Source organism: Scyliorhinus canicula, chromosome 4, assembly GCF_902713615.1.
Source record: "Scyliorhinus canicula chromosome 4, sScyCan1.1, whole genome shotgun sequence".
NCBI lineage: Eukaryota > Metazoa > Chordata > Chondrichthyes > Carcharhiniformes > Scyliorhinidae > Scyliorhinus > Scyliorhinus canicula.
Genome location: NC_052149.1, coordinates 39,673,759 through 39,701,466, shown reverse-complemented (window position 1 = coordinate 39,701,466; position 27,708 = coordinate 39,673,759). Strand labels below are relative to the sequence as shown.

At 43.3% G+C, this 27,708-nt stretch overlaps 1 protein-coding gene across 1 annotated transcript in view; it reads right to left on the bottom strand.

The window, feature by feature from the left end:
- eif2b3 (eukaryotic translation initiation factor 2B, subunit 3 gamma) overlaps positions 1–24,602 on the bottom strand; it is a 161,885-nt gene extending 137,283 nt beyond the window's left edge. Inside the window, exons 1-3 of the mRNA XM_038794088.1 lie at positions 24,430–24,602; positions 23,168–23,326; positions 6,490–6,632 (exon numbers count right to left, since the gene is read on the bottom strand). Coding sequence (XP_038650016.1) covers positions 6,490–6,632; positions 23,168–23,326; positions 24,430–24,490 — 363 coding nt within the window. The 5' untranslated portion in view covers positions 24,491–24,602. The remainder of the gene's footprint in view (positions 1–6,489; positions 6,633–23,167; positions 23,327–24,429) is intronic.
- Between the last annotated feature and the right edge of the window lie 3,106 nt (positions 24,603–27,708).

Here is a 27,708-nt window from a genome sequence, read left to right as displayed (position 1 = left end):
TGTGGAGGCAGATGTTGTAGCCTTCGCCTCGTTGATCGCCCGAAGGCGGATCCTGATGGGTTGGAGAGCAACCTCTCCACCCTGTGCCCTGGTGTGGCGGGGGGACCTGTTGAAATTCTTGACTCTTGAGAAGGTTAAGTTTGAACTGAGGGGAAGGATGGAGGGGTTCTACAGTTCATGGGCATTATTCATTTTGCACTTTCAAGAACTGGATAACATCGAACATTAGTTGGGGGGGAGGTTGGAGGGTTGTGTGGGAGGGGGGGGGGGTGTTAATGGTGGCTATGGGTGATTCCTGATTCCTTTTTGTCGTTTGTTATGTGAACAAGCGGGCAAATGTTTGGCGTTTGGTGAGAGGATGGGATCGTTGTTACTGATATGGGGATTGACATATTTGTTACTGATTATTGTTTCTTGTTGGTGGGTGTAAATTTGAGAGAAAATGTAAAAAAGGAGGAGAATAAATAAATATTTTTTTAAAAAACAAGTTGATTGATATGCTTCTGGCATGAATTAGGGTAGGTGGACAACCATACTTGTTAGCGAATGATCGCTGAAGAGAGTATCTGTCACACTGAAAACAATTGTAGTCTTTGTTAAACTTAGACTAGATCTTTTTTTTATTGCCTTTCCACTGCGTCAGAGACAAGTCATTTCAGGTTAGGAAATCCAGTGAATTAGCACCGATAAGCATCACATTCAGCCTGGTTGCAAATCCAGAGGCAATGAACATTTTAAAGTTCACAATTTACTAACTGACTACTTCTGTACATTCATCAACTCTTTGCCACTAATTTATATTGATTATCAAAAAATAAAGAAACCTTGCGCACAATCTTTTCATTCAATGCTTCAACAAAAGAGGACTTTCACACAGCGAGAGAAATTATGTTGCCTAAAGGTAAGAGGAGTGTATCTATTAAATAAAATGAGAAAATTTTATGAATCAAAGAATGTTTCTAACATTTCCGATTCTGCTGAAGGATTATCGCCCTGTAAGGCTTTAAAAAAAAATTTAGACTACCCAATAGTTTTTTCCACTTAAGGGACAATTTAGTGAGGCCAATTCACCTACCCTGCACATCAGTAACCCGGAGCCGAGATCGAACCCAGGTCCTCAGCACCATGAGGCAGCAGTGCTAACCACTGCGCCACCATGTCGCCCTTGTTTCTCTCTCCACAGATGCTGCCTGACCTGCAGGGCATTTCTAGTATTTTTCTGTTTTTATTACTTACTTCATCCTATTCTTACAATAAGAGACTGGTCACATTTACAGATGCTCCAAGTTCCAACGCAATTCGGCAGTACGGTAGCACAGTGGGGGCAGTGCGGTAGCACAGTGGTTAGCATTGTTGCTTCACAGCGCCAGGGTCTCAGGTTCAATTCCCGGCTTGGGTCACTGCCTGTGCAGAGTCTGCACGTTCTCCCAGTGTCTGCATGGGTTTCGTCCGGGTGCTCCGGTTTCCTCCCACAGTCCAAAGATGTGCAGGTTAGGTAATTTGGACATTCTGAATTCTCACTCCGTGTACCTGAACAGGCGACTAGGGTATTTTCACAGTAACTTCATTTCAGTGTTAAAGTAAGCCTACTTGTGACAATAAAGGTTATTATTTATTTACAAGTTTTCAAAACGATATTAAGTTACATGTATATTTTTCATTTCTAGAATTTTATCAATTTTTGTGTTACTCAGCTTGTCATCCTTTCCATAGTTAAAAAAAACTTTAAAGCAGATCATCTTCAACAAAGTACATTGCTATTTTAAACTGGAATAATTCAAACCCCCAATTATATTCAGTGATTAATTAAGAACCTTCTTCAGGAATTTTACATAAACTAAACATGGCTGCACTATTTGTCTGAGATTATCAGAAGATTTCCTGTGGGATGGTTCACCTAAAATCAGAGAATACGCTGCTTTATTAAAAGTGGTATTAGACCATGAAACTTTTAATTTACGATTATGATGGATAGATACAAGAGGGGTGACTGGAGATAGAGCAGGGTGAAGGCAGAGGCAATAGGTGAGGAAGGTGTAGAGTGAGCCAGGTTCAGAGATCCTGGATGTCAGACGACCAGCAAGAAGAGCATCAATTCCACTGTCTGTGTGGAGTTTGCACATTCTCCCTATGTCTGTGTGGGTTTCGCCCCCACAACCCAAAGATGTGCAGGGTAGGTGGATTGGTCACACAAAATTGCCCCTCAATTGGAAAAAAATAATTGGGTACTCTAAATTTATTTAAAAAATAAAATTTAAATTTAAAAAAAGAGCATCAATTCAGTTTGGAGGTGGTGAGGACTAACATGGAGACATAAGAGGTAATATGGGTTAAACCACATACCAAAGTTGCAATAGTCTAGTTTGCTGTGAGAGATTAGGTTGGAGGAGATGTAATCAGTGACAATCCAGCAGTTTGTAGTCAGGGATCACATACCAAAGACATACACAAAACTGGATGTCAGGCAAGTAGCTTGACAAGACATAAGCAGTCCAAGTTGCTCTGGAGAAAGGTAGAGCTGCGGGTCTTTAGCTGGGAAATAGAGGAGATATTTTGGAGAATATTGCCATGGAGAAATCAAGGATGGTTAATAAACTACAAACACTGTTACAGAAGATCTAATTGATGATGTTGTGCTGTGAGAAGGCTGAAATAAAGGGATTCAAATAGAAAAGGATGAGAATGCAGCTGAAAGGTAACAACACGTCAGGAAAGGGATATTACACATGGGACAACAACTGAAGAGGCTGAATAGGTCAAAGATAAGAATTTTGAGGAGGGAATGGTGATGAAGTTGAAAAAGAAAGGGAAACATTAATGTCAGCTGGTATTGAATGTTCTGGTCTCACAGACAAGGTGAGTAAAAGGATAGTGGAAAAGGGAGACAAAAAACTACAAAACAATGGGGTCCTGCACTAAAATACACCAATGACCACTGGAGGTTGATGACAGGGCAGGAGCAGATAAGGCAACTGCAAAAATAATCTTGATCAGGGAGATGAAAAAATCAATGGGCGAATCGTGCTATTTCTAGCACACTGATATTACTTCAATAAAGTTAAACTTTATTACAGTTTTAAAATTTGGCTTGAAAATACTACCCCACACACACACACAGTACTATTAACAGGCCTGAAAAAGTAAACCTTTGTTGGTGCCCCTCTATGGACAATGGCTAAGATATGTTCAAGAGGCCCCCTCTGGTTTTCTTTGTATCTCTTCTCTCTTCAGCACCTCAACCCACAAATTGCTTGTCACATGACGAGCTTTTTAGTTATGAAGAATTCAGAGAGAAATATTGAATTGAGTTCACTGAGCACCAATCCACTCCTTATTATTAAATACAAGACTGCTGTATTGTTATTACTTGTAGTCACTGCAATTTAGCAGATTATTAAAACAAATCATTCAACACATTACACAGCAGGCTAACAATGTGGAATGTGGGACACAAGCAAGACAAAAAATGCAACTTTTGTATAAACAAGAACAGTGAAAATTACTCCATTAAACAGGAGTAACTACACAGGATGCAGATATCATCAAGGTTTCCGATGTTCAACTTCTATACACTTAACAGAAATATTTGCTTATCAAGAATTTAAGTGGATTTAAATAAACAAGTTTTAACATTGGGGGACAGAGAGAGTGCATCTTAATTGCATAATTTGTATACAGGAGAGCCAGGATGAAGTGACAGTTTAATGTTCTGTATGAGCCAATACAAATAGATATTTGGAAAATAAATTCTTGTCTCTGTCTTATACATCAAGTTAATTAATGTCATAATTATCAAGTCACTCATCAGTATTGAGTCATTCAGTTTTTCGTTCCAAATTGGATAAATGAATGAAATGATGAAATGAAATGAAAATCGCTTATTGTCACGAGTAGGCTTCAATGAACTTACTGTGAAAAGCCCCTAGCCGCCACATTCCGGCGCCTGTCCGGGGAGGCTGGTACGGGAATCGAACCGTGCTGCTGGCCTGCTTGGTCTGCTTTAAAAGCCAGCGATTTAGCCTGGTGGGCTAAATCAGCCCCTCATCGTGCCTAAGTCATCGTGGTTTTTCCTTCGTAACATTGTCCTGACTGTTTATGGTGGGTGTATTTGTGTTAAGGCAATTTGTAATACACAAAAAATGTCTCCTTAGTAAAGCCTATGTGGACTCAGGAAAGACCACTGAAATAGGCAAATACACCAATCATGTTAAGGCTGGTGCCTCAGTCTACTAAACCATCATCCCAGAACCTGAGATCCTGGAGCTGAGACACAACACAGTACAGTACAGGAAAATAAGTTACCGCCCTTCAAACACCTCAATCTGCACTCACCATCCATAACAAGGAAAAGCTCAACAGGCTGAAAGTAGTGTCACCGTCTACAATTGAGTCAACCTGCCCCACATTCAGGACATATTCCAGTCTCAATAAACTGTTACGACCCTGGTCATGGTAGCAGCAAGTTCACTGTTAAAAAGGGGTTTTCAGTAGTCTCCAGTTGTTGCAGATGCTCCGAGAGAAAGGGCAGGTGGCTAAAAGCTGTAAATTCACCTGATCAAAGTTACAGAGGTGATGAAGGGACAAAAAAAGTCACCATTTACACACAGACACATCGCTAAAATAAAGAGTTCAGATGAAACTTTATCGCTGTTGCATTCCACAGGTGCAACCAGACCCGAGTATTTCCAGTATTTTGTATTTCTATTTCAGATATCCAGCAACCACAGTATTTTGCTAGTGCACAATAAAAAGCACTTCAATGAGGTACAAATAGCTGTTGAAACTGAACTACCCAAAAACATATTAAATTTTCTGACTATTTAAGTGGTGCCTATGTCCTTGACTCCTAAAGCGATGGAAAATAGTCAACGCCATTTGCCCTTTCTAGGCAGCTGCCTGTGATAAACATGGACGGTGTAGGTGATGAGAGTTATAGTTATTTTCTACTTTTAATGTCCAATCATGCTACTCAAATCTATGTTCTTGTGTTTTAAATTTAGAGTACACAACCATCTTTTTTCCAATTTAGGGGCAATTTGGTGTGGCCAATCAACCTAACCTGCACATCTTTGGGTTGTGGGGTGAAACCCACGCAGACACTGCAGAATGTGCAAACTCAAGATAGACAGTGACCCAGGGCCAGGATGGAACCCCGGTCCTCAACAGCGTAGGCAACAGTGCTAACCACTGTGCCATCCCTACAAACCTATGTTCTCAATCACATTTTCAAAAAGAAATTCTATCTACTTACAATCCAATAAAAATTGTCTGCTGAAATACAGCTCCCATAACAGTTTCTGACCTGTTCCATCCTGGACCCAAAGAATGTAAATGAACGGAGATCTAGGGAAAAGAAAGTCCTTACAATTGGTTCTGATAAACTTATCCTTTCCTCTCATACAAGTACTCCAACAGGCCATTGAGCACTCTCTATTCAAGGCACATCCTTCCATATTCTGACCTGTCAAGATTACTCCTCAAAATGGTGACCCAAATGAAGTGTTGCAATTCAAACAGACAAATGTGCATAAGTCCATCCCCAATTCAAACAATTACTCTCTGGTGGTTGCTTGTGCTCTTCAGCTTCACTGTTCAGTGACTTGTTTGTGGACGAGAAAAAAAAGATGAAATTAGTAAGAAGGCACAGAATGGCAAAGAGATAACAAACAGAAGAGTGAGATGTGTAAAAGGGAGGAGAAAAACATAAAAGTAAAACAAAATTAAGTGCGAGTGAGAATGCTAGAAGCTAAAAGGGAAAAGAAACCACACAAAACGAATCAAAGGAAGGGAGTGAACAAATGTACAGACAGTGTCGATTTTTTTTGTATTCTTTCTAGAAGGACATGAGAAACTATGAGAATGCTTGTGGGCTCAGCCAAAACATTTTTCCAACCACTGGATCAACAACAGCCCCAAGATGCCCAAGTACAAGAATCTTGTTGCAATAAAAATAATCCCCATTTTACTAATTTAGTTCAGCTGGAGACTAGGAACCGGCAGACTGAGGTCTGTACACAGATTGGGTGAGAAAATAATGGCACGTCAGCACGAGAAACACCAAGAAGAAATCGACACACTGTCTGTACATTTTAAAACAACAATTTAGTTCCATTCAAACAGCAGGACAGTTGGGAGAAAGTCTGAAAGAAGCTAGATAGTTACAAAAAGAGGTCAGCAAAATAAGAAGATACAGTGATGGTCGCTCAAAGTGATATAGAAACGTTCATTATCCGAAGAACTAAGAAAAATTAAAGAAACTGCAAAACTGGGCAAGAAACAAACAACTAGGGAAAATAAACTTATTGCAGAAACACAACAAAAGAGGCAGAGACACACATACTCAAAGAAAGTAAACATAATATATTTTTAAAAATGTAATAGTATTATTTTAGGGAAAGTGGCAGAAGCAAGTATTCTCTCATATTCTTTTTAAAACATGACTAACTAGTGGGTCCTTAACAGGGCTTTTACCTAACAATAATGCACTACCTTAATTTTTCCATGAATCTGTCGTAAGGAGTCTGCAGTTCCCATGTCAGTATCCTCAGGAATGCACACTGTATCCAACTTCATTTTTGAGTCCATTTGTGGTAGCTGTTTCTGTACTTCTCTTGTTGTAACCACAATTACTTCTGGAAAAGAAAGAAAGTCCTTTACGCTATAGCCATTTGAAACATACATATTCAGCACAGAACTTTCAAGTAATCTATCAGATATCCTTTCTTATTAATAACCTTAAAATTGGTGAGGTGGCTTAGCTGGAATCATACAGAGAAATCCAAGTGGTTTATGAAGACGGTGTTAAAGGTTCTCTATTTCACCACTGAATTTGGTATGGTCTTAACCCCCCTCCACATACCTCCAGTGAGATTATGATTTTGATCTAAGCTTATGCAGTATCTGGCATGCAGGGTGTGGGCCTCAGTTGCTCCCCAAAATAATCAAAAGCGTGCTTACACAAAACGTCCATCAACAAACAAATTGCAAAGCTTGGAGACCAACCAATTAAACTGCACACTATGTACAAGGGGGAAGGCCACCTGGAATGCACGTCCCCCGTCAATGCCTGATACAGTGAGACGAGAGGTAATTCATGTAAAGAAAGGTGAGATGGTTGTTGTGGTAACCAAGGTATTTAAAGAGAATAGGAAGAAACAGAGAAAACAAGTGAAACACTAATAGCATTGGATATACACAAGGAATGAACTGCAAGATATAACAAACACAATCAAGCAATATTACAGGCAAGTGTTTGCTCAAGGTAAACAGGGAACTGATGACATTATTGATAACACTGTTGTTGTAGGGGATTCCAGAATAAAATGGTTTGCAAGGATCTCCTGAAAGCATTCTGAAGTTTCACAACCCTCAGAGAAAAGATTTTTCCTCATCTCTGTCCTATAAGGGTTATGTCTAATTTTAAAACAGTGCCCCTTAATTCTGGACTCATCCGCAAGAGGAAACACCCTTTCAACATCCACCTTGTCAATGCCGTTCAAGATCTTATGTACTGAGCACCTGATACTGATGGAACAATAATGCAATTAAGTATCTCAGATCTGGTGGGAATCAGAAGGATAGCCTCAGGTAGAGTACGAGATATACATTGATCTGTAAATAAACAAGCATTTTTTTAAAACGAAGAACAGTCTATGGTAGCATTCTTAGGGTAGCAGGCAAATCCTAAAAAAAATCATCGAGAGCCAGAGCTCAAGACAAAACCTGGTGACAGGGGATAGAATGCAAAGATCAAGAACTTATGACAAGCATGCAGTCTACATTGCAACTTCCAGAAACTTTCCGAAACACTGAAGGCTCAACATTGCGACAAATGGAGGAACAGATTCTCCAAATACAGAACAGCTTCAGATTTGCGCATGAAGGATCAAGGGGTCAAGTCAGTACTCTATCCCATGCAGAAGGGGCAATTGAAGACTATGTAATAGCAAAACAGGGAGTTGATAAGGCTTCAAGCTAATTCATGAAGTCTTCCAGACATTTGATGTGTGCTTCAATGTTCTAAAATATTTGATGACCAAACAAGAAAAACATCTCTCAATCATTGAATATTTCTTAGTTTTTAAACGACAGATGAGTCACCCTGAACACACTGACTCGACATTTTCCAAAATATCCATCAAGTCACTTGGGAATAGCAAAACGCTGAGCTCAGCAGTCAGACTGGTGGCCAGGCATGATGTCTATCCTTGAAAAGTTAATTTCAAATTACCTTACATGTGCTGTGAATAGTCAACAGCAAAGAGAATCCTTGGCATCCTCCAATTTTTCTTCAAGGCCATGGCAATGGCTGGGAATGGATTTGAGTTTAAAGGCAAAGTTATCATCGTTACTGATTACCACTCCAGATGGTCTGCAATGAGTAGAATGCACTTCACAGCAGAAGCAGTCATTATATCACTAAAAAGTATCTTCGCAACACATGGTATTCCAAACATTATGCTGTCAGGCAATGATCCTTTTTTGCTAATAAACTGCTCCACAACTTTGCACAGGAATTTGATTTCATGCATGTGGCTAGTGTGTCCAAGATGTCATCAGTCAAATGGAGAAGCAGAAAGGGGGCGTTCAAACCATCAAGGAATTGATGAAGAAGATCAGATGTTAACTTAACCCTTCTTAAGTACAGAACCACTAAAATACAGGTTCTCGCCATCAGAACTATTAGGCGTGATTCTCCAGCCGCGTTGCGCTCAAGGGAGAGCACAATAGAACATAGAACATAGAACAGTACAGCACAGAACAGGCCCTTCGGCCCTCGATGTGCCGAGCCATGATCACCCTACTCAAACCCACGCTATACCCGTAACCCAACAACCCCCCCCCCCCCCCCATTAACTTTACTTTTTTAGGACACTACGGGCAATTTAACATGGCCAATCCACCTAACCCGCACATCTTTGGACTGTGGGAGGAAACCGGAGCACCCGGAGGAAACCCACGCACACAGGGGGAGGACGTGCAGACTCCACACAGACAGTGACCCAGCCGGGAATCGAACCTGGGACCCTGGAGCTGTGAAGCATTTATGCTAACCACCATGCTACCCTGCTGCCCCAATGCGGTTGAAGAATGCCAGGAGGGGCTTTCATGAGCCTCCCAACCAGTTCCACGCCTCGTGAGATTCTCTGGAGTCCCGCGAGACATTGGAGTCGCAACCCCAGGGAGGCTGCAGCCGGATGCCGATCAGTGCTGGTCCTCACAAACATGGACCAGGCAGAACAGCACCCCTGGGGGAGGGGGAAGGTGTCTCCCGTGTCATCGAAGACCGGTGGTCAGGATAAGTACAAGGTGGCCCCCTGGTCCTCCCCCTGGAACATAGGCACCTTGGCTCTGCCTGGGTACCAGTTCAAGGTTGCCCAAGTGCCAGGGTGGCACTACCAAGGCTCAGGGGGCGAGGGGAGCCATGCCCATGAAATGAGCATGATTGGGGGATTTGAAGGATGTGAGAGTGCAGGGCCTCTGGGAGGTTGGCACGGGTGATGGTTGGGGATCCTAGAAGGGAGGAGGTGCTGTTAGGGGGCCTGAATAAGGGGAACTCCCAGGGACCCCATAGCGAGCTCTCCTCACTTTGGGGGGGGGGGGGGGGGGGGGTAGTGTCCATGTGTGCGGGGAGTGACATTGCCCATGGGTGTGGGGGCCCATAAGTTCACTAAGAGATTGGGGAAAATGGCAGCCTGATCTCTCAGTTCAGCTCCCCCGTGCTAAAAATAAATTCTACGTGTGGGCTAAACCAGTGAGATACTCCCAGGGCCCAAAAAAGTGACGAAGTGTCATTGAATAGTGGTGGAGAACACACCAGCAAAGCCAGCGGGAAACTCCCTCAAAACCCGCCACAAATTAACTTAGAAATGTTTTGGGAGAATCCCACCCATTGATAGGAAGACGGCTGCGAATGCAACTTCCAGCTCTACAACAAACACTACAACCTAACATTACCTCAGATGTTCATGAGAGTTAGAAAGCGTGAGGAGCAACAAAGAGACAGTCAAGTTCATAATTTCAACTTCAGGCACAGAGCACAAGATTTGAAAGTGCTCCAGGCAGTGGGTGTGGAACAGAAATAAGGAATTGTAATATAAAGAGATCTTATAAAATTGAGATAGAATAGGAAGGAACCAAAGAGCCTTGATATAATTGGGAAGCAAACTATTGAAACACACTATTTAGATCCAGCGGGGCGGCACAGTAGCACAGTAATCAGCACTGTTGCTTCACAGCACCAGGGTCCTAGATTTAATTCCCAGTTTGGATCACTGTCTGTACGGAGTGATGCAATGACACATTTTGGGCAGCACGGTAGCATGGTGGTTAGCATAAATGTTTCACAGCTCCAGGGTCCCAAGTTCGATTCCCGGCTGGGTCACTGTCTGTGCGGAGTCTGCACGTCCTCCCCGTGTGTGCGTGGGTTTCCTCCGGGTGCTCCGGTTTCCTCCCACAGTCCAAAGATGTGCGGGTTAGGTGGATTGGCCATGCTAAATTGCCCATAGTGTCCTAAAAAACAAGCAAGGTTAAGGGGGGGGGGGGGGTTGTTGGGTTACGGGTATAGGGTGGATATGTAGGTTTGAGTAGGGGTGATCATTGCTCGGCACAACATCGAGGGCCGAAGGGCCTGTTCTGTGCTGTACTGTTCTATGTTCTATAAGTATCTCAGATCTGGTGGGAAGCAAAGTATAACTTTGTGTGGAGGAGAGTAGTAGGGAAAGGAATAATCATTGGTTAGGATAAGAATTGGGTAGACAAATATAAAAAAAATGACGAGTGACATAACTGAGGGAGAGAAAGCAGAGAAGAAAAATCTTCAAAAAGGAACCAAGATGGAATAGCAGCACAGCAGCAAATTGTAGAGATGATAGTACACAGAGCGAGTTCAGGATACGTTACGTATGGCAGACATTTATAAATACATGTCCTCATGGAGGGTGGCCTGCCTCCTTACCTTGCCAGGTGGTGCCCCTCAAGCTATATACAATTAATTGTTTCTAACAGGAAGAGATGCCTATGATCCATTTTGTTTTTTGTTAAATATTTTTATTCAGGTATTTGAAATTTTTATAATAATAACAGCGACATAAACATGGCACAATAAACATTTCCACCAACATCACAATCTTCACACACCCCAATCATAAAACAACAGTCTGGCCCTCCCCACCCCCCTTTGCATTCTGCTTCTGCTGACATTTTTATTTTCCCCAAGAAAGTCAACGAACGGCTGCCACCTCTTTGTGAACCCTAACATTGACCATCTTAAGGCAAACTTTATTTTCTCGAGACTGAGAAACCCAGCCATGTCACTAACCCAGGTCTCTGAACTCGGGGACTTTGAGTCCCTCCACATTAATAAGATCCGTCTCCGGCCTACCATGGAGGCAAAGGCCAAAATGTCAGCCTCTTTCGTCCCCTGGACTCCCAGCTCTTCCGACACTCCAAAGATCGCCACCTCTAGACTCGGTACCACCCGTGTTTTGAGTACCGTGGACATCGCCCTAGCGAAACCCTGCCAAAGCCCTCTAAGCTTCAGGCATGCCCAAAACATGTGCACATGATTCGCTGGGTTTCGCGCGCACCTCGCACACCTGTCCTTGACCCCAAAAAACCTGCTTAGAGCATCCGCCCACAGACCCGCCTCTATCTCTCCCCCTAGCTCGTCTTCCCAGTTGCCCTTGAGCTCCTCCACCGGAGTTTCCTCCGATTCCAAAGTTCCTGGTAGATATCTGATACCTTCCCCTCTCCCACCCATGTACTGGAGACCACTCTGTCCTGTGGCCCCCGTGGTGGCAGCAGCAGGAAGGCCGGGACCTGCCTTCTCAAGAAATCTCGTACCTGCAGATACCGAAACCCATTCCCTACTGGCAATTCAAATTTACTATGATCCATTTTGGACAATGACTAATTACTGCGAGAGGGAGCTGGCGAGCTGAAAGAAAAACAATAGATGCAAGTATGTTTGCACTTCACATCAGAGAAAGAAGTGAGGGATTGGGCTGTATACAAGGACATTACATGTACAATGGCAAGCACTGCTGCCTCACAGTGGCAAGGATCCAGGTTTGATTTCGGCCTTGAGTCACTGTGTGGAGTTTGCACGTTCTCCCCGTGTCTGTGTGGGTTTCCACCAGGTGCTCCGGTTTCCTCCCACATTCCAAAGATGTGTAGGTTAGGCAATGCAAAATTGCTCCTTAGTATCCAAGGATCTGCAAGTTAGGTGAGTTGGATATGATAAACGCACGGGGTTACAGGGATAGGACCTAGGTAGGGTGCTCTTTCGGAGGGTCAGTGCAGACTCAATGGGCCAAATGGCCTCCATCGGCACCATTGGGATTCTAAAAAAAATTAATGTTTAACTTTCAAGAATCAGGAACTATATAGCAAAAGACAAATAATCTAACAAACTTCTTCATTCATTTAACCTCCACATTCAAACGGCCGCCACAAAGTACATCAAACTCTTAAACTGTGACTTTAAGATGACATAAATAATTTGTTTAGGCAAGAAGTGAATAGTTCAAGAAATCATATATTGCCTTAAAGTTCACCCAGGCATAGCTTATTTTCTTCTTTCCTGGAATGTGGATGTCACAGGAAAGGCTAGTATTTGATGTCCATTTCTAATTGCCCGTGAACTGAGTCGCTTGCAAGTCCATTTCATAGGGCAATTAAGAGTCAACCACATTGTTGTGGGCGGACAAGGCCAGACTGTCACATGAGTGCCAGATTTCCTTCCCTAAAGGACATTAGTAAACCAGATTGATTTTTACAAAAATCGATGATAGTTGTCATGGTCACCGTTACTGAGACTAGTTTAAATTCAAGATGTATTCATTGAATTGAAATTCCACCAGCTGCCATGGTGGGATTGGAGTGTGGCGACTAAGGGATTTTCACAGTAACTTCATTGCAGTGTTGCTGTAAGCCTGCTTGTGACAATAATAAAGATTATTATTATTAAACCCGTGTTGTCCCCAGAGCAGTAACTGGGTCTCTGGATTGCTAGTCCAGCGACATTACCACTACGCCACTGACTACCCCCGATTACAAATTATGCTGGAATATGTATAGAATTAAGGTTAACATTATCCACTTGATTGCAACCAGCTAAACAATATCATGCTATATTAAATGCATTCTGTTGTGTACTTGGCTGTCCTCTGCTCATAAACAGATTTACTTGAATGAGAGAAACTCAAAATATCCTGATTTTGCCAATGTAGAATGCCAAAGTTCAATTTAATGTGCTAATTTTCCTATTGTGATGACAGATAAAATTCAAGGTTTAAAAGAACTGTAAAGTTATTGCTCTCCTTAAAGTTGGTATGTGCAGCTGATCTGTAACATCACTCAACTGGCCATTTTTATACGCAAGCTTACATGGTGAAAACAGGCAAAAGGCCAAGCCTGGAGCAGCTTGTCTAAACCTATTCCATCCTCATCCATTCCCCATTCATTCACATTGCTCAACAGGCTGCAATCAGTAATGATCAGGAACAGAAACTCTGGAAGATATCTTTGCTCACTAATCCAAAGGCACTGAAGTAATTTGTACCAGCTCCGATGTAACCCTGGTTGAGATCAGTTAACTCAGCACAGAACAGGAACCGGAGCTGGTATGTCTCAATTAAATCTTGGTTTTACCACCTAAGTCATTAACAGAGTCCTAAACTTAAATATTGTGATTTCAGAACTAATGTAACATAGACATGAAATAAAAATGCTGATCTGGTAGTAGGATCACCATAGCTGTCAAAAACAAAAAGACCCTGTTCACTTCAAGAGCAGGAATTTTAGTTACCCAACATGGAAATTTACAAAACTGAAATGTTTTAAAGCAAGGGAATTACAATCAAACCACAATGAAAGGTGCAATACTGTTCGGGTTTACAGCAGGCTGGTTCACCATTGGTGTACACCACGAAAAGGAGAGGAAGAGATAAATCAATGACAGCCTCCACATCAGAGACTACCTTGACCAAGAACAGACTTTGGTTGAACCTTTGCAGCTGCAATGAATAAGTCAGACATAGGCCTGAGGCAGGAGCTTTTCAAGCAACAACTTCTTTGATGTACAGTAAAATCTTGATGAGTCGAATGCCAGGAGATCCACCCACAAATTTGTGTTAAGCAGAGCTTCGTGATAACCGAGGAGGCCCCATTCCCACATGAATGCATCTCTATGTAACCCAATATGCCTACAAACACGGTCTGTCAAAAACAACAGATTCAAAAGAAAACACAGTAAAGTAGTAAAAGTGTGGAAACGTCTTTATTCAATTTGTTCACACCTTACAATGGCCTGACCTTGTAAAAAAGCTGGGCCGCTGCATTGAAAAATGTCAGGAGTTAGCTCTGAAAAATATCTGTCATTTATTTCTGCTTGGGCGGGCATTCATCAGAGTCTTAGGGTCATCAGCTTCCTTGGTTGAATATATTGCATCTATGATTGCATCATCTGTCAGGTCTGTCATGCATCATACAGCATCGCCCATTTCCGCATAAATTTTTATGCCATCCCTCTGCCTCATCATCGGGTTGGTTGGCCTCACCCTTCTCCTCTCCTATGATTCCCTTCTCCTATGATTCTCCTCCTCGCTTTCAACGTTTTGTGCAGTCATAAAGCTGTTTGAACCCAATCGCCCTCTGATCAATAAACACTTTCAACTTTCTCACAGGCTGTGCGTCGGTTACACATTTGCCAGCTTTGCACGACTTTTCAAATGATGGCCTGCCATGATTTCATGTCTTGTGCGGTCTACCTCTGCTCCGATTGGTTGGTATGGTCATATGCCAAGCTGAGACAAGTTGAGCTAATCTGAAGTTACCAATGTGGAATGTTGACTCATCATGGGCATAGGTCTATGGGATTTGCTCTACTGCCGACAGAAATGGTTGATGACTTTGACATAACCGTAACTTTGTGTCATTCCAGTTTGACTCAGCACCACTTCACTGTATTAAGTGCAGATGCTTTATTTAGTGGAGGGTAAGCCCCACAGAATTCCGACACCCAAAGTATAAAGGACCAACAGATCGGGGATTGAAGTGTCAAAAGATGACCAACGAATAAAGGAAAAAAATGAATCAAATCATTCAAAATATTCTTTCAAAATTCTTTGGACTCCCAAATCAGAAATGTGTACTTTTTTCACTCGATAATTGAAATTTCTAATGTTAAAGAGAAGGTTTTAAGTATAATGATATATTTCACAATATTCGTAAAGCCATAAAATTTGATTTCACGTCTTGAGGACATTCAGCTAACAGTATTACTTGAGAGGCCCTATCCTCTTTCTTTTAAAAAGCTCAAGGTTTAACTTTCTTTCCAAAGTCATAACTATCAACTAAGTTACTAATTTAAGCAATAGATGCTGGGAATATGAAATGAAAACATTTTAAATGCTGGAAAAACATATGTTAAGCAGCATCTGTGGAGAGAAACAGCCAACTTTGCCGGCCAATGAACTCAGAAGAGGATCAGCTGAAAAGTCACTGACCTGAAATGATAACACTGTATTCAAATCTCAAGATGTCACAGCCTGAATTATATACTCTGAAGAGTTTCAAAGTAGAAATTGGTAGGACTCTCTTAGTGAATCTAGGAGTGACTTTTCCATCATACTGAAATAGGATTGGAGTTTCATTTTTCAAATAATTTGAAAACAATCAGCAGAATTCATTACAAGGTTTATTCAGAAAAAAGGTAAGTTTCATTTTAAATATGCAAGGACTTTTTCTTACTTCCAAGAGTGTTACATCCTCCTCTTCATCATCCCTGCACGCCTATAGCTTAATGGGCGACGGTAGGAAGAGTACCAAATATCTTCCCCCCCATACCATTATGATGAACTGTGGATCTTGAGGTACATTATGTTTATCCCAGGAAAAATATATTTCAATTATTGTTTGTATATGCTGGCCCCTCATTCCTTTATCCACCAACTGAGTTCCTGAGAGGACAAAGACAGAGAGTAATTTCTTGTTGCAATGTCACAGGGCATCAACTAGCAACATATTAAAATAGTGTGCCATGGCATATAGAAGCCTACTGCCTATGTTTACAGTGTAGATCTAATTATCAATCTGTGGTACTTATTTATCGGGTTGCAGTGGACAAAGGAAAACACTAAGGGGGACACTTGACACTTGAACTCTTTAGTAGACAACGAAGGGAGTCCACACTGAGTTGTACAAATGAATGCAGTTTTATTACAATAACTATTATTTACACGGCACAAAAGATCCTAGCTGGGTCTCTCCTCTGTGTTGGTACACAAACAGGTCGACTTTATACAGACGTTTACATCAACATGGTTTACAGTTTCTTTCCCCTTTTAACGAGGAACTCATATCAGTGAGGCTCACAGTGAGTTTAATCATTGACACTTCATAAGTCCTATGCGGGTTATGATAGACCCCCACTCCACCATCACCACTTTCTGGAGAAAATATTAAACCTAAATTAAATCCCAAGAAAGTTATTTTGAAAAGCAGAGCAGATGGACGATGTCTGTAGAGTGGGCTGGTCACGAGAGTGGGCTGGTCACCGGCCTTGGAAGAAGTTCCAGAGTCAGAGGAGCACTTGATAATTCCATCAGAGAAGGCCTAAACCCTTATAATTACAAACGTTGTGGTGTGAACTCACGTGCAGAGACGCCAGAGAATTTGTGACTGGAATATATTTCTGCTGGGTAGAATTCCTAAGAGAGTCCTGGAACATGAGCCCAAGCTGGTGGAGAACGTGCAAGGGCAGCAGGGTGACCTGCTTACACCAATCAGAATTTGGAAAATAGCAGGCAGCACGGGTGGCACAGTGGTTAGCATTGCTGCCTCACGGCGCCAAGGTCCCAAGTTCAATCCCGGCTCTGGGTCACTGTCTGTGCGGAGTTTGCACATTCTCCCCGTGTTTGCGTGGGTTTCGCCCCCACAACCCAAAGATGTGCAGGGTAGGTGGATTGGCCACACTAAATTGTCCCTTAATTGGAAAAAATGAATTGGGTAATCTAAATTTAAAAAAAAAGAATTTTGAAAATAGCAATTACATTTTCAAAATTGCCAACATGAATTCAAAGCTACGTTGGCAACTAAATAATGAAAATAATGTTCACAATGTATAACAGGCATTTTTAAAAGTTTAATAAACGCTAGGGCCTTGTGTCTGAAATGCTTAAAAGAATGTTTAGAATTGGAGACTTGGGCAGCATGGTGGCATGCATGGTGGTTAGCACTGCTGCCTCATGGCACCAAGGATCTGGGTTCGATCCTGGCTCCAGGTCACTGTCATGTGGAGTTTGCACATTCTCCCCGTGTCTGCATGGATCTCACACCCACAAGTCAAAAAGATGTGCAGGGTAGGTGAATTGGCCACGCTAAATTGCCCCTTAATTGGAAACAAAAATAATTTATTTAATAAATAATTGGAGATTTAAGTGAGAAGGCTTAGCTTGGATTTTTAAAGAATTGACAATGCTGTCATGCTCAGCTGAAAAGAATCAGCAGATTTTAGCTCCCTGTATTTTGGCTTATGGCTTGCAGTTCCGACATTGACAGAGTATGCTTAGCCTAGCTTGTTCTAAACCCCAAGTACTGGCTGAACTCTATTTCAAAGGGATTAGTGCTGTTAATTGTTAGGGAAGCAACCTTTAGAATTGGTTATTGGAATTTGCATAAACATCAAAAAGCAAAGCAAGAAATATGCCATGATCTGGATTTTCCACGAAGCGGCAACCAACAGCGCATTGCCACTCTGACCGTACTTTTGTGCCCGATGCAGCTCCGCATTTCTAGCCAGCATTTCCGAGCCCGGCTTCTCCTGAAATGGAGAGTATACAGTCCGTCAGAGAACTCCATCGCAGTGGAGTACTGTGACGTGGCAGACTGGGCACACTCCTTTTTACAGCACTGGTTGACATAAGGCAAGTGTAAATGTCCAGCATGAATATTATGGGTGAACGTTGGCAATTGGTTAAGATGGTTAGGGTGTCAGATGGGTGATGTGGCTAGGGGTAGTTGGATTGTGAATGCCAGTCAGGTCAAGTGGTTGGGGGGGGGCTCACGTTAGTTGGGGTGGTCAGAAGAGTTGGTTGGGGGGTGACTCGTTAGGGAATTCAGAGGATAGCCAAAAGGTCAGGGAGGCAGTAGTGGCGGTTCCAGGGATCAGTGTGAGTGAAGGGGTGGGATTGTGTGTCAGTTATGTAGTTAACCAAGAGTTACACTAATATTTCTCAAACTAGTATTTGGGTAACTATCCAAGTCACTAAATCAGTGTGAAGTCTGTAAATCTAGCTTAGAGTTGAAGACTTTTGCAGAAGATCGCAAGGAGCAAGGGAACAGCCATCGGCAGTTGAAATTTCCTGGGCAATTCCTAAGGAAGTCAGCAATTCAGGACTTCTACCGAGTCCTGATGTGCATCTTGGGTCATTTCCAATGATCCAGGGATCAGAAGATATGGCTCCTTTGTTTTCTGAAACTAGCTTGAAAGGAACAATGGTGCTACACTATTTACCACTCCCCTCTTTAGTGCAGTTAGCAAATTCATTTACAGCACAAACAAATTTAGACGAATACAAGAAAGGCAAATAAGCTTGCAGGTGTACTGCACCTTTCACATTCTTGGGGAATGCTGTTAAGCACCTCCCTGCCAATGAATTAAATTGGAAGGGTAGTTACTTTATACACAAATACGACAGCCAGGTTGTGCAAAAGCTAACAAGTGTGGATGATATTTGAGCAAGTTTTTATATTTTGCAATATATTCCACATGCACCAGTGGCATTCTTATTTATCACAGGATCAAAACCAACCATTGTAGAGATGTCTTTATTTATGTAAATACAGTAGAACCAACAGTACATTCCATAACAAGTTAAAATACATTCAAAAGCATCGACTTCAAGGAGATTCATTTCAAATGTCTTTCTAAATTCTTCCAATGGTGATGTGCACCCCTCCCCAATCCCACATTCCAGCAGTCCCCATTATAACAACACAAGTACTGACTCACTGTGGGCAATGCTGAGGGAGCTCTGCGTGCAATTACCAAAAAAAACAGTTATTCCATGGAAGAAAATTGGCTCAGGATAAAAATGTTCTCTGTTTTGTGTGGTTTCATCCATGGGAGGTACTGTTCCAAGTCCACATTAGAGAACTCTCATGTAGGTTTATGATGCTGAAATGCCCTTTGACAACAAATTTTGCTAAAGGATGGAGTTAATCAGGTCTAACCTAATTTCCAATTCTTTCCTTGTAAAGGTCATTTCGACTTCAGAAAAATGCAATTCTGGACATAATCTTTTTGAACGCAAAGTATCAACTACGCAGACGTGTCATTTTACAGCATGTGACTGATAAAGAAAAATGTCTATACCATTAGAACCACCTCTGTAAAATTACTTGCAAATAAAAAGGGATTTAAAATACTTTTAGAATAATGCTGTACAATAACAACCTTGATTAAATGCTAACAAGCAACAAATTCTCTACAGTACAGCCTCGGTCCCAGCAGAGTATGTACACATCAATTGAATGTTATTGCACTCTAGCATGATTTACAACACTCCTGTCTCATTGAACTCCACCCCCCACCCCATTCTCTGAGCAAAGCCAACTTCATTTTCTTCTTTTTTTAAAAAGACTTGTGTGTAACAGAATGTTAAAGCCTGTGTGTAAAAGAATGTTAAAGCCTGTGTCATCATGAACTTCTGGCTTGTGGAATAAAAATAATGCCGGTAGACTTGTCTGCTTGCATTTTACCATACAATATCAGCCTAACAATTTAGGGTGTTATTAGGCAGCATCACGCTTGACAGCAAGAGATCACTAATATTAAAGGAACACAACTTGAGAATGGTGGAGGTATTTTTGAAACATAAAAACACTCAAAAATGAATTAATGAGTCAAACGCTGCAGAGCTAACAAAAGCAAAGGATACGATTTTGTCTGGTTTTATTTTAATTGATTATCAGAGCTTTCTTCAATGTCCCGATGGTCGAGGCTGTGCATTTTTTGAGTACATGCAACGTATCAGTGTTTCTGAATCTTTTATTTGCTATTTAAATTTGTATCACAAACATGCTGACGTAGATGTAAGCTGTAGCATAGCTGGCAGCACTGTCAGCTCTAAGTTACAAGTTTCTGATTCAAGCCCCATTCCAGGGTTTCAGCACAAAACTCAATGCTGGCAATCCAGTGCAGTAGCTGTTAGGCACTTTCAGATGAGAAGTTAAATCCAGACTCCGTTCAGCCTGCTTGGGTGAACGTACATGATCCCATGGCATTATTTTGAAGAACAGGAGAATTGTCCTGGCCAATATTTCTCCCAGAATTAACATCACTAAATCAGATCTGGTCATCATCACATTGCTGTTTGTGGGATTTTGCTGTGTGCAATATGACTACCATGTTTCCTACATTACAACAGTGACTACACTTCAGAAATACTTCATTGGTTATAAAGCACTTTGTGACATCTAATGGCCATGAAAGGCATTATATAAACGCAACTCAGAAGGTGAGAGCATTGCACTGTCAGAGATGCTGCCTTTCCAATAAGATGCTAAACTGAGGCACCACCTTCTTGCTTAGGGGAATAGAAAATAGCTTATGCATTATTTTGAAAAAGTGTGTCCCGGCCAATATTATCCCTCAACTGCCATCACAAAAGACAGATTATTTGATCATTAGTACATGGTTGCTTTGTGAGAGTTTACGAAGTGCAAATGAGCTGTCACATTTCCCACATAACAAGTGACATCACACCAAATAAAGCTTTGACAAAGGGTCATATGGGCTTGAAACGTTAGCTTTTTTTCACTCCCTACAGATGCTGCCAGACCTGCTGAGATTTTCCAGCATTTTCTCTTTTAGTTATTTTTCTTTTACTTAATTGGTTGTAAAAAGTAATATGGAACTACAAGTTTTTACTTTTTTTAAATAAATCTGCAAACTGTTCAAATTACAATATATAAAATCACACATGGAGATATCTCATGTAAGACAAACTGTAAGGTCATACAGATTTTATACTCGAGTATTTGTCTTTTAATAGCTGTGGGAAAATTACCCCACAACTGCCTTCTGATCAGTCATTCTTTGATTTGTAAAGGCTAATGCACCCTCAACTCCCAGTACCACTCCTTCACAATAAGCAATGTCAGGTGCTGAAAACTGAGAAATAGTATACTTCAAGGCAAGCCATAGAAACACCATAAGAACTGTATTTCTTTCGTTTTATAAATTTAGAGTATCCAATTGATTTTTTTTCCAATTAAGGGGCAATTTAGTGTGGCCAATACACCTACCCTGCACATCTTTGAGTTGTGGGGACAAAACCCACGCAAACACAGAGAGAATGTGCAAACTCCACACGGACAGTGACCCAGAGCCGGGATCGAACCTGGGACCTCAGCGACGTGAGGCAGCAATGCTAACCACTGCGCCACCGTGCTGCCCTAAGAATTGTATTTCGAACTGAGAGGATAACCAACGCTTAGAAAGTTTCTCTTTAATAAGATGTAGCATTTGTATGTCGGTTCCTGTCATTATTTGAAAAGTGCAAAGCTGAATCTGACAGTTGGAGATGGAAGGTTTGATAGTTACACCAAAGGTACAGAATGTTAGTGGAGGAAAGAAGAATAAACAGCTGGGCTTGGAAAGGTTGGTAGGTAGTTGGCAGCAATGATGTTATGGTGGCGACTGATTCACAAAAGAAAATGTTGAAGTCTCAGAACGAATTCAGTAATGAGGGGTGCACATTAGAGATTAGAGTGATGAAGTGCGAACAGGAAAGGATTGTGCTCTGGCAGAATAAAATTATAAGTGTTAATAATGCTAGTAACAATGGTGTTCTATAATTTGTAAAGGACTGATGCAAGGAACGATCATAGTGTTGTAAATGTTTCATGTTGAGTAAATCTTTTTTATTCTCAAAAGCGAAGTAGATTTAAGATTGGTTAATTGTAGGATTTTAATATAATTTGACCAGTGGCCACGACAAAAATTGGGAGTGCGCAGTGGACACAAGTTTATATATTTCCTTTGTTCTTATTTAAGATTCAATTCTTTATTAGTTGCACTTCTGTAAAATGCAAGTACTTTTGCTGTTCAATACTGGTTTATTTAGTGGAGAACAAAGTAGTTGACATGAAAACACAAAATGCTGGAAAACTCAGCAAGTCTGGCAGCACCCATGGAGAAAGAAATAGAGCTAATGTTTCGATTGTTTAATTTTTTTATCCAAATTCTTTTTCCCCAACGCATCCCCCTCCTCTCCTACAAGACCATCTCTCACTTAGTCTTCCATTGTGCTTTCAGAGTGCTGTCCTTTGTTCATACCAGGGGCTGGTTTTGCATAGGGCTAAATAGCTGGCTTTGAAAGCAGACCAAAGCAGGCCAGCAGCACGGTTCAATTCCCATACCAGCCTCCCCGAGCAGGCGCCGGAATGTGGCGACTTGGGGCTTTTCACCGTAACTTCATTTGAAGCCTACTTGTGATAATAAGCGATTTTCATTTAATTTCATTTCATTTCATGTGAACACATTCTGCTATCATACCTTTACGCCACTATCAGCACCTTCTTTAGTCCTTAACACTACCATTAACACTTACTTTGTCTTGTACCTAAAATATCTCTCCCAGCTTTATCCTTGATATTCTACTTTGTTCCACCTGCCCCATCCCCTCTTAAACATTATAAAATTCATGATATTTCTCCCGCTCTTCAGCTCTGAAGTCAGACAGATTCAATTAAAACTTAAACCATTAACTCTGTTTCTCTCTCACCAAACCTGAATTTTTCCAGCATTTTGTTTTTAGTTCAGCTTTTCAGCATGTGCAATATTTTGCTTTTAATGTATGCTGTTATTCAAGTTGACATTTCAGGTGCAAGCCCTCTTCAAAAGTCAACTGTTAGATAACCATGATTTAAGTTAGTCGCTCAACACAACTGCTCCATTTTGATGGAGCAGATGCAAATCAGGAGAATTACTATTCAGTTATCACTCATGGATCTGCTCCAATAAAAAATTAATAGGCAGGAGGAATCCAAAGGAGGATTACAAGTGTGATACTGATGGAGAGAAGCAAGTTATTTTGTCTTTATACATGGTTTAGCACACCTGGTTGCTATCCTTTCAAGTGTAAATGACAGTGCTTACCTTCAAACCCAAGTCTTTCCAGAAGATTTAGAGGGTACCATATCAATGGCTTGTTTCCAACCAGTAGGAGGGGCTTTGGAATATTGGAAGTGAGATCCATCATGCGGGAACCCCCACCAGCTGCCATCAACACTGCCTGGAACTCCATTTTAAGGTTTTCTATAACATACGTATTTGATTCACATATCAGATTTTAATGTACTAAAAGTGTTATACAGTTTTTAAATCAAGGCATTCAATATATGAGTCAATGCTGTGTCTCATTATAAACGTGAAAAATCTGATTAGGAATGGTGCAATAAGAGTGTGCAAATAAATCATGAAGACAATTGACACGAGCTACTAACTCCACCCTTTCATCAGACCTCACTCTGGATTTAAAAGCAAGACTTGTAAAACTTTGGCACCTCGTTCAACCTATTGCTGAAATTCATGCCCCATGTTATATTATTAGTAAAGAGTTAGGTGACACAGTGGCTAGCACTGTTGGCTCACAGCACCAGGGACAGGTTCAATTCCAGCCTTGGGTCACTGTCTGTGTGGAGTTTGCAAGTTTTCTCCGCATATGCATGGGCTTCCTCCGAGTGCTCCGGTTTCCTCCCAAAGTCCAAAGATGCGCAGGTTAGGTGGATTGGCCATGATCAATTGCCCCTTAATGTCCAAATATATTAGGTGGGGTTACTGGGATAGGGTGGAGGCCTGGGCTTAGTGGGATTTGATTTGTCACATGCAGTGTCTTTTTGCAGCCAAAGGAACGTACACAAGATGTAGATAGTTGACAAAAAAGAATAATCGACAGGGGGTGCTCTTTCGGAAGGTCGGTGCAGACTCGATGGGCTGAATGGCCTCCTTCTGTACTGTAGTGATTCTAAATTTATTGGTCTGCGCATGTATTCGTGCATATTCATTGTGCATCATCGCTCATCATGGTCAGGTATGCAGCAATGCATCAGTCCACATAGCACATGGTGAGACCTGAGAAATATATTCCATATCAGCTCCAATATATCTGTCCAAAAGTGTGATTATTTCAAACTTCTGGGAACCACAGGACCTAACAGACCCCAACATCACCCAAATGTGCTTAATTCTACCTCCACAACTTCCCTCGTCTCCAAACCTTATCACCCCCAATAATTATTTCCACTTTCAACACCTTCATTTCTCTGGTGTGAGTACCCACCATTACCCCCTGTGTTCGGGTCCCTCCCTCTACAGCCGTCAGCTCGACTGCACCCTGCCCACCCCGAGCAGCGCTTTACCTTCTCGCTCTGCTCCCGGGGGTGGTGCAGTGAACCAGGATGGTGATTCAACGTAATTCATTTCTTGTTAAGATTGTAAATCGATTTCAAAACAGTTGCTGTCACTGCGCATCAAACATAGTGTGCGTTCAGTGTTCGGGTAAATAGTGTCCCCTTCGAAACCCTTCCCGCGGAACAAGGTTCCGAGATACCCAGAGTCTCTCCCACAGGAGAACCTACTGGAGCTCACCCCAACAGCTCTCACAGGAGTACCTGCTGGAGCTAACCCCAACAGGAGTACCTGCTGGAGCTAACCCCAACAACTCTCACAGGAGTACCTGCTGGAGCTAACCCCAACAACTCTCACAGGAGTACCTGCTGGAGCTCACCCCAACAGCTCTCACAGGAGTACCTGCTGGAGCTAACCCCAACAGCTCTCACAGGTGTACCTGCTGGACCTCACCCCAACAGCTCTCACAGGCGCACCTGCTGGAGCTCACCCCAACAGCTCACACAGGAGTACCTGATGGAGCTAACACCAACAGGAGTACCTGCTGGAGCTAACCCCAACAGCTCTCACAGGAGTACCTGCTGGAGCTCACCCCAACAGCTCTCACAGGAGTACCTGCTGGAGCTAACCCCAACAGCTCTCACAGGTGTACCTGCTGGACCTCACCCCAACAGCTCTCACAGGCGCACCTGCTGGAGCTCACCCCAACAGCTCACACAGGAAACCCAGCTGGAGCTCACCCCAACAGCTCACACAGGAGCAGCTGCTGGAGCTCACCCCAACAGCTCACACAGGAAACCCAGCTGGAGCTCACCCCAACAGCTCTCACAGGAGCAGCTGCTGGAGCTCACCCCAACAGCTCACACAGGAAACCCAGCTGGAGCTCACCCCAACAGCTCACACAGGAGCAGCTGCTGGAGCTCACCCCAACAGCTCACACAGGAAACCCAGCTGTACCTCACCCCAACAGCTCCCACAGGAGAACCTGCTGGAGCTCACCCCAACAGCTGCACAGGAGCACCTGCAGGAACTCACCCTAACAGGCGACAAGGGAAAACCTGCTGGAGCTCACCCCAACAGCTCACACAGGAGCACCTGCTGGAACTCACCCCAACAGCTCACAGAGGCGCACCTGCTGGAGCTCACACATGCGCACCTGCTGGAGCTCACCCCAACAGCTCTCACAGGAGCACCTGCAGGAGCTCACCCCAACAGTTTGCACTGGAACATCTGCTGGAGCTCACCCCAACAGCTCACACAGGAGCTGCTGGACCTCATCCCAACAGCTCATACGGGAAAACCTGCTGGAGCTCACCCCAACAGCTCAAACAGGCACACCTGCTGGAGCTCACCCCAACAGCTCACACAGGAGCACCTGCAGGAACTCACCCTAATAGGCCGCAAGGGAAAACCTGCTGGGGCTCACCCCAATAGCCCGCATGTGAAAACCTGCTGGAACTCACCCCAACAGCTCACACAGGAGCACCTGCTGGAGCTCACCCCAACGGCTCACACAGAGGCACCTGCTGGAGCTCACCCCAACAGCTCACACAGGAAAACCTGCTGGAGCTCAACCCAACAGCTCACACAGGAGCACCTGCAGGAACTCACCCTAATAGCCCGCATGTGAAAACCTGCTGGAGCTCACCCCAACAGGTCACACAGGAGCACCTGCTGGAGCTCACCCCAACGGCTCACACAGAGGCACCTGCTGGAGCTCACCCCAACAGCTCACACGGGAAAACCTGCTGGAACTCACCCCAACAGCTCACACAGGAAAACCTGCTGGAACTCACCCCAACAGCTCCCACAGGAGAACCTGCTGGAGCTCACCCCAACAGCTCTCACAGGAGTACCTGCTGGAGCTCACCCCAACAACTCTCACAGGAGCACCTGCAGGAGCCCACCCCAACAGTTTGCACTGGAACACAGGAGCTGCTGGACCTCACCCCAACAGCCCATACGGGAAAACTTGCTTGAGCTCACCCCAACAGCTCACACAGGCGCACCTGCTGGAGCTCACTCCAACAGCACACACAGGAGTACCTGCTGGAGCTCACCCCAACAGCTCTCACAGGAGTACCTGCTGGAGCTCACCCCAACAACTCTCACAGGAGCACCTGCAGGAACTCACCCTAACAGGCCGCAAGGGAAAACCTGCTGGAGCTCACTCCAACAGCTGCACAGGAGCACCTGCAGGAACTCACCCCAACAACTCTCACAGGAGCACCTGCAGGAGCCCACCCCAACAGCTCACACAGGAGTACCTGCTGGAGCTCACCCCAACAACTCACACAGGAGCACCTGCAGGAACTCACCCTAACAGGCCGCAAGGGAAAACCTGCTGGAGCTTACCCCAACAGCTCACACAGGAGCACATGCTGGGGCTCACCCCAACGGCTCACACAGAGGCACCTGCTGGAGCTCACCCCAACAGCTCACACGGGAAAACCTGCTGGAACTCACCCCAACAGCTCACACAGGAGCTGCTGGACCTCACCCCAACAGCTCACACAGGAGCACCTGCTGGAGCTCACTCCAACAGGTCACACGGGAAAACCTGCTGGAGCTCACCCCAACAGCTCACACGGGAAAACCTGCTGGAACTCACCCCAACAGCTCACACAGGAGCTGCTGGACCTCACCCCAACAGCTCACACGGGAAAACCTGCTGGAACTCACCCCAACAGCTCACACAGGAGCTGCTGGACCTCACCCTAACAGCTCACACAGGAGCACCTGCTGGAGCTCACTCCAACAGCTCACACGGGAAAACCTGCAGGAGCTCACCCCAACAGCTCACACAGGAGCACCTGCTGGAGCTCACCCCAACAGCTCACACAGGAGCTGCTGGACCTCACTCCAACAGCTCACACAAGGGAACCTGCTGGAGCTCACCCCAACAGCTGACACGGGATAACCTGCTGGTGCTCACCCCAACAGCTCACACAGGAGCACCTGCTGAAACTCACCCCAACAGCTCACACAGGAAAACCAAAGTAAGACACAGCTAAAATACTATAAATAAACGTTGTGGATAAATCCAGTCCATCAAGGTTATTGCAACTTTTCATTTCACTAAATCACAATATTATTAGTAATGGTTTGGGCTCATATTCTCCATTTACTGATGCTGCCACACCTGCTGATTATTTCCAGCATTTTCTGTTTTTATTATAGCTAGTTATGTTCATAAACCTTTTTTCTGGCTAAGCAGGCTGTGCATGGAGTGATAGGTTTGGCACTCACTGATGTGATGTTTTGTTTATAGGTCCTCTAGGCAGGATTTC